Source organism: Myotis brandtii, unplaced genomic scaffold (genome assembly GCF_000412655.1).
Source record: "Myotis brandtii unplaced genomic scaffold, ASM41265v1 scaffold423, whole genome shotgun sequence".
In the NCBI taxonomy this organism is placed as follows: Eukaryota; Metazoa; Chordata; class Mammalia; order Chiroptera; family Vespertilionidae; genus Myotis; species Myotis brandtii.
Window position 1 is genome coordinate 897853 of NW_005366214.1, and position 8131 is coordinate 905983.

The 8131-nt window shown below is 45.5% G+C and overlaps 1 protein-coding gene across 1 annotated transcript in view; it reads right to left on the reverse strand.

Moving 5' to 3' along the window:
* The window catches only part of SYNE2 (spectrin repeat containing, nuclear envelope 2), a 269558-nt gene that overhangs the window by 38350 nt on the left and 223077 nt on the right, over nucleotides 1-8131 (reverse strand). Inside the window, exons 96-98 of the mRNA XM_014545947.1 lie at nucleotides 6706-6861; nucleotides 4458-4616; nucleotides 3531-3697 (exon numbers count right to left, since the gene is read on the reverse strand). Of these exons, the coding sequence (XP_014401433.1) occupies nucleotides 3531-3697; nucleotides 4458-4616; nucleotides 6706-6861 (482 nt within the window). The remainder of the gene's footprint in view (nucleotides 1-3530; nucleotides 3698-4457; nucleotides 4617-6705; nucleotides 6862-8131) is intronic.

Here is an 8131-nt window from a genome sequence, read left to right on the forward strand (position 1 = left end):
GTGGGACAGATGCCCTGGCTGCACCTGCCCTGCGCCCTGCGTGGCACTGACCGTGCCCTGGTCAGGGAATGTGCTCCCTGGGCCGCAGTGTCCCCTCCGTACAGCGGAGGCACTGACCGTGCAGGGCTGCTGCAAGAATGAAATGAAATAATACATATGAGGAGCCTGGCACTTCAGAGTAAACAACACTGGTTTCTCCTCCTATTCACCCCATAGTCTGAAATGATCAGAAGTTTAATGTGCATTTGAGTAACCCTGTAATTCACCTCTATTGTTATGAGAATGAACCTGAAACAACAGGTCTTTTTTTTTCCTTCTTCTTCAGTGAATTAAACCTGACTTACTGAGGTCTCGGACTTCTGAATAGCATTTGTAGCTTTGACATTAAAGGCTTGGAGTTAAAGTCCTGAAGTCATGGGGCTGGGCACCTGTGTAAGGTCTCCCTCCAACTCTTACTATTTTTTAAAAAAAATATTTTTATTGATTTCAGAGAGGAAGGAAGAGGGAGAGAGAGATAGAAACATCAATGATGAGAGAGAATCATTGATCGGCTGCCTCCTGCTCGCCCCCTACTGGGGATCGAGCCCATAACCCGGGCATGTGCCCTTGACTGGTATGGAACCCAGGACTCTTCAGTCCACAGGCCAACACTCTATCCACTGAGCCAAACCGGCCAGTGCCAACTCTTACCATTTTTAACAAGCAATGTTGTCCCTGCCACAGGAGCGAATCCGCAGAGCACCGTGAGCAGGACTGAAAAGGGTAAAGTGTCCAGAATTCTCTGCCAATGAGGCCATTAGTGCTTCCTGCAGGATGGCAGGTCCGGTTGGCCCTGTTCAAATCTAAATTCTGCAGCCTGTGCTCCCCCCCGCCCCCCAATGATGATACGATCGGTGTCAGAGATCAGACAGGTAGCTGATCGTATTTACATTACATTACACGTGAGGCTGAAGGCAGGTCTGAGCTTGCTGCCTCAATCCAGATTCACCTGGAGGGTAAACTCAACGGGAGTTTCCCAGCCTCTCAGCCTGGCCTGTGCTTTAGGGAACATGAGTTCTTCCCTCCCTCGTTCCTTAGTTCTGAAGGGATTTGGTTCATTTCAGTGAACCAAACTAGAAGGGTGGGGGGTAATAGGAAGGCAACACAACCGCCCGAGTTGGAAGCCTGGTTGCCTCAGGTACTGGCTGGGACTGTGGGCATGTTTAACTTCAGTGCCTCAGTGTTGTCATCTGTAAAATAGGGTAATGGCAGCTACCTTTCAGAATTACAATGAAAACTAAGTGAAATCATGCACAAAAAGCACACTGTCAAGAACACAGCTGGCAGGCAATATATTTGCCATTATTTCAGCTCCTTATTTTGCCAATTGCTCCTTCCAAAAAGACCACTGAAATTCCACCTGCTGTGTTTTTCTCTTGCTCACCAAGGAATTGGCTGAAGACAGGCAGCCAGAGAGGAGAGAGGAAAAAGCAAACAGCCTATTAAACTCTGAAGTGATATAACCAAAGCATGAATGATGGAGAATGGACGGTCACTCTAGTCTTCAGGAAGCACAGGCCATGACCAGGTACGATGCCACCCTACCCTCCACTAGTGCCAGGTGCCCAAGACGACTTAGGATATAAAGGCAATGTCAGCAAAGACATACTGCACACAGTTTACCCAACAGAAATGGTCTTATTCTTATGCATTGAAATGTCCATTAATTTCAACAACTATCTGAAGCACTGCTCTAAGTGCTGGAAATGAGAGAGTCAAAGACACTGGTCTCACGGCAGAAAGACCTCTCTCACTGTTAGATATCACCGAGGCAATCCTCTCTGCTCAGCAAACACGCTCCTTAGACTCAGTGTCCGTAGGGAAAAACACTCATTAAACGCCGGCTCCCCACGCTGGCCCTGTGCCAGACACAAGACACAGCATGTCCTCACAGTGGTCTCGGATGTGAACAGTGCTGTTAGGGACACGACGCAGATTTGGAAACTGAGGCTTAGAAAGACTAGCGCACGACTCAAGTTTCCATGATGAGTAAGCGATAAAGTCAGCACGGGCTCAAAACCTGTGCTCTTCATCCCTACTTGGGTTACCGCCATGGATTTCCATAGTTTTTTTAAAACTGGCAATCGAGAGAAGTTGGATTCAGCCCAGCGTATGCTGCCAGCTAAGTCACCCCAATACTTGCCTTCGGCAGACCCTCCATTGCTAAGAGTCCACGAATGACTCAGACTTCATTTAGGACAACAAGTCTGAAGTTGAGACTTAAGGTCTTCTTGGACTTGGCCCCAGCCTAGCTTTGTAGCGTCACCTCCCACGCCCACAGAGCCTCTTGTCACTTCCTGAGGGACATGCACACTGCTCAGCCCCTGTACCTTTTTGCTCACAACACACGTCTGTCGGACTCTGCCATCAGTAACACTGAGGGACCCCAAGCCCTCCTTCGGGACCATCTGGGAACGCCACTCTTCTGCGAGGCTCTTCCTAATCCCCGCCCCTCTCGGGGAAGATGAGAGCTGAGCCCTCAACCCACTTGGCTTTACAGCTGCTCAGATGTCGCTCCCATCAATGTAACTGACTCATCTTCCTTCCTGTCTGTAGTTCTCAAGGCACTCAGCCTGGTGCCTTTGCTGCAGGTTTATAGTGAACGCTGAGGCAAAGGAAATGCCAAATTATCAAGAGGATCTTGTTTTCATCACACCCCAATACTCCATCACCTTGAAGGTTCTCCGGTATATTACACATACGTGTGCTCAAAACACAAAAAGACTGGCTACACACAAAGTCGCATGCGTGGGCCCAAAGCCCAGGGACTGGTTTTTGTACGTCAGGTTGCAATTAACAAAACAAAACAAAATAAAAAACACTTTAATTGGGGCCTGTCTTTGGAAAGAGAATTTGAAAACAGAAAACATTTAAAAGCTTTGAATGGCTTTATCACCATCATCCTCCCTTTGCGAGAAGATAAAATGATCAGTCTTGTTTCCGATAAGGTTGCTCTGGAGAATAGAGCTTTGATCTGTAGCCAGGCGGTGCCTCCCTCGTCCCCACCTTAGCACCAGATGCCCACGGCACTTGGCATACCCAGCACTCCACCTTGAGTGTGCCAAGCCCCTGCCATGGGGGGAGCAGCACCTAGAAATCAGGCCTGCGCCCTGACCCACTTGCATTTGCCACCCACGGGCAGGAACCAGCAGGCATGATTTCATCTGGGGACTCGCAGGTCCTAAAGCAGAGTTACAATTTCTAAACAATTCCTCCTCAAGGATCTCTTTTCAAAGTAAGTTTTCCTAACTCTCATTTAAACCTAATCCAATTCATGTGAAATTTCAAGGTAAAGAAAAAAAACAACTATTAAAGTAGGATTTGCCAGAATATCTTTCTATATTGTTTAAATGAATTCCATTCATTCTTACCCACCGCTGCCTCTGTCTGTACAGTTGTAAGCCCGCTGGATTACAAGGCGGGCTCAGTTCCTCGCCGGCGGAGCAGCCGCTGCACTGGCGAGTAGGAATCATCCTGAGGCCGTTTCTTACCTGGATCCAATGACGTCGAAAAGATGCTGCCAGCGGTCGTTGATTTTACTGAGCTTGTCATCGATCTCGGCCGTTCTGGTCTGGTTGCTGGCCTTGATCAACTGGTCACCCATTTGCTTTAATTGCAACTTGTTCTCGCTGAACAGGTTTATTTCTTCCATGCAGTCCTGGCAAAGGCACCAAAGCAAAGCTTCAATGACTGCCCAAAATTCATTCCTTTGCCAGGCAATAAATACACAGTTGCCTCGTGGAAAAAATGTTTTTAATTAAAAAACTTCTCAGACCTGTTAATACAACTCTTCAGTGAGCAGCTAGGAAGCCAAGCAGTGCCCACTCAGCACACGTGGGATACACAAGGCCGTGGTTACTTACAGCCCCGGCTTCCCCGCACCGAGTTCTTCTAATCTCGCCTACTTGGGAGTGAGGACACCTGCATCTAAGTAAATTAGCCTACAGAGTCAGCGTTTTCCTGAGCGGCAAGAATGCTTCTCCCTTTCTCTGTGGCTATTAGTAACCTTCAAAATGATGAGCTCCATTACTGTTGGCCTCTCCCCTTTGGCAAGGGGGGCTCTGTAATAATAACAACCAGAAAAACCATAACTCACTCGGAGTGTAAACAGATGCTTAAGGAGATGGGGGTGGGGGTGAGGCGGGGAGGGAGGCGCTTCCCTGGCCGGACTTCCAGAGAGAGAGGAACTCCCCTCAATTCACAGCACCCCGCCCTCTAGAGGGGCCCCACACTTCCCATCTCTCTGGAATCCCCACTTACCAGCTCTTCTCTGGGAAGGTACAGAAAGAGTGAGAAAGTCCCTTCAAATTTCTAAAAAGCTACTGGGAACACACCAATCGCACACCACTGTGAGCCGGTGAGAGGAGGAGGGAGGACCGCAGAGGGGTCCCTGCAGTCACGTGGGCGCTGCTGCTTACCTTCTGTAGCTTGTTGATCATTTCTTCGATACTAACATCTGCTGTCTGCAGGACCTTGTTTTCCATCTGCACCAGCCAGGCACACAGCTCTTTATTTTTCTCATTGAACACAATCCATGAATTGAGTCTGTCTTCAATCTCCTGTTTGCGTATAGCCACCTGGAAACGAAAATGCACTTGGCAGCTGAGTACAGGCAGGAAGGCAAGTGTTTCCCTTCCCATCCCCCCATCGAAAGGACTACGAATTTCATTCATTTCAGTCAGTAGCCCTATCGACTTAAATTACTACGTTTCTGCCTCTTAAGCTCCTCAGGTTTAACAACAGAATTTGTTCTCTCCTTTTGATAAATGTCATAAAAAGCAACAAAGATTGTACCTGACCCAAAGGGCTCAGTTTTATCCAATATTATCAGGTTATATTAAAAAACTAGAAACAGGAAAGGTTAAGTGAATAACTTAAGCATCACCTAAGTTTTTTCTGTTCCTGTTCTTTCTAATATACATTCGCTGAATGCTCGCTGCATGCTAACTTTTAACGTTAGGACCCAAATCCTTTCCTTTTAAAAAGTGATCGTCTTTTTACCTTCTTAAGGACAATGTCCTGCCTATTTACTTAAAAAAAGCATAATACAGATCCAGTTATGAACCTAACATTTGTAATGCAAATGTGCCATGAAAATTGAAGTCATTTAAACATCCTAGTTTTGTATTTCAAAACAAAAACAAAGTAACAAAATTAGATTAAAAACAACAACGCACATCACTCATTGACTTCACCTTCCCACCATGTCCTACCACTGTGGATAGAAACCACGGGAATGGGATGGAATACTGGCCTACAGCACGCAGGCTGCCCCCAAATGCCCAGCACTTCCGGAGGCACAGGCAACCCTGAGCTGGTCTCAACGAAGGGTCTTCCTCCTCCCAGGGTTCAAATATATTACTTCAATAAATATAAATTCAAAGAATGAAATCGGCTTTTTTCTATGTAAAAAAATCCTCTCAAGTATTAAAAATCTTTTTAAGCTTAGAGTTAAAAGGGGTAATAGCTAAAGAGTTCTTTTGGGAAAGTTTGAACACCCCACTTTGCAGATGGGGAAACGAAGGCTGAATTCCCAGAGAGTTTCTTGCTATGCACAGAACACCTCTGCTGTTTTCAGAGTGGAGGCCAAAATGTCTAGTATTTGTACCCTCCCCCCCGCAACCAAATGTGTTAAAAAGGCCCAGAGAACTATCCCCCCAAAACCAGGTTTTGTGTTTCTGCTCCTCAGGGCATCTATTTATCTTAGTTTGAAAAAACCCTGGCATTTTGCACAGCATCACTTTGGTAGGCTTCATAATGAGGAACATCTGGACCCCTGTCTTTGCTGCTTAACTTTCAGGATACTTTTCATATTTCCTAAATATTTTCTTTTATATAAAATTTGAATGAAAATTCTAAAAGGACATTTAAAAGTAGGGTACATTGTGAATATTAAACACTAAAATCAAGAAAGAAAAATGCTTTTACTCTATGAAAATGCATCCAAAAGTGTCTGAATTTCAACTCTTAAAAATACATCTCATAATTCACAAAATGAGATTTGGGAGTTTACTTTTCTTAGAATTACATGTTTGTAAAACAAAGATCTGTTGGAACCCTTTAATTCCGTCTTGATCCTATCACAAACACTGCCGAATACCCCACCACAATCTCATTCTTAATCAGAAGCGAACCCCTCGTGAGCCACGGAGGTGCTAAGGGTAGCAGCAGATCATTTCTTTCAGAGTTTTAAAAACGTGACAGAAACATCGGGTGGCACGTGAATGCGGAGTTCTGGGATGCAAGGCAGTCCCTGTGGGACTCTAAGTGCGACTCAGCCCAGAAGAGGTGCTGCAACCTCTGCTCTAAGTCCGGCCTCCGGAAGGGATCCCCTCTGGGCCCTAATTCTAACCCACAGATCAGTCTTGTCATCTGCACGAGACAGAGAGCACACGCACACGGCGGGCATAACTGCAACCCCTCACACACTTCACCTGGCTTTTTACGAGGCTCGTTAACAATGTGCCAAGTCCCAGCACGGAGCGCTGGAGAAACAAAGGGGCAGGTCTGCTACACCGGGTCGCTGCCTGCGAAGGGAGCAACCGCCTGGGCTCCAGCGGAAAGGGCCTCCGGTCAATGAAATGAAGCTCCTTTCTACTTTGTCTGGCCCTCGGAGACGGTTCCATAAACTCCACAACAGCCGTGCCCTGCTGTGAACCGACTTACTCGTAGGCAGAGGTCCTCCCATTGTCTGTGCAGAAGCTCTATCTGCTCCTTCAGCACCATCACGTCCTCCACAAGAATGTGCTGCGTTAAGTCGCTTTTCATAGTTTGAAGTTCTTTCAAGTTCTGAGTCCAGTTAGCCAAAGACTTCTCTAGCTCCTGCATTAAACACGAGAACAGGGGGAGAGAAACAACAAACCTTCAACTCAAACTGCTGTTGTTTCCAAACCTGTAGGCTAATCCTTTGATTGGACTCTGGGGGAGGGGACACCCGGAAGGGGGCGGGACCTCCCGAATGAGAAACAGCCCAGGGCCAGCTTCTGCAGGGGAGGCTGGCCAGCTCTTCACCACCTTTTTTCTCAAAAGAAAACTCTTCTACCTCTATTTTCATTTTCTCAGGTAGTTCAGATTTTTATATAATGAATTCTACTTTAAAGTCATGTCGGTTTTTACCTTTATTTAGAGGAAAGCAACAATCTCTCTCTCTCTATTTCTTTCTCTCTCTCTCTCTCTCTCTCTCTCTCTCTCATACACACACACACACACACACACACACACACACACACACTTCTAATTCTGAAACTATGCCACAGAAATGTAGAAAGTTGATTTCCTATTCTTAAAAAACACCTAAGAAATGCACTGATGCCACCGTGGCAATCATATAACAACAGCTTCTGTTCAAAGGGAATTATTTTGGTTAACTTTCAAAAAGAAAGTTAAAATATAATGAAAGAAAAAAAATAAATTGTTACTAAATAACTGGCAAAGATTGGTGAGCAGAAAATTTCCTGTGGCCCTGGAAACATTTTTTTCCCCAAATAAATTGGTCAAATTTAATCCTTTTGAATTCTAGGACATAATCAACACAATTACTTTCACAACAGGGAAGATAAAAGGAAACAGCTAGAACATTTACATGTCTTTTAAAAAAGAATACATTTTTATTGATTTCAGAGAGGGAGCTAGAAACATCAAGAGATAAAAGGAAACAGCTAGAACATTTACAAGTCTTTTTTTAAAAAACAATACATTTTTATTGATTTCAGAGAGGGAGATAGAAACATCAATGATGGGAGAATCAATGATAGGCTGCCTCCTGCACACCCCACACTGGGGATCTAAGCCCACGAGCCCGCAACCCGGGGCACAAGCCTTTGACTGGAATCGAACCTGGGATCCTTCAGTCTGCAGGCTGACACTCTATCCATTGAGCCAAAGCAGCTAGGGCACGTGTCTTTAAAAAATAAAAAAAAATTTGCATAGTCTGTTACTGTTTTGTGAGCACTTCCAAGTAACTCTGTAAGAGCTATAGCACAATGAAAAGATCACTAGTTCAAGAGCCATTTTTATTGTGCTTACAATTCTTCATACTTTGGCACACTGTAAGGGTCTCCATTCACACCTGCCTATAGGAAAGTGAAAGAGC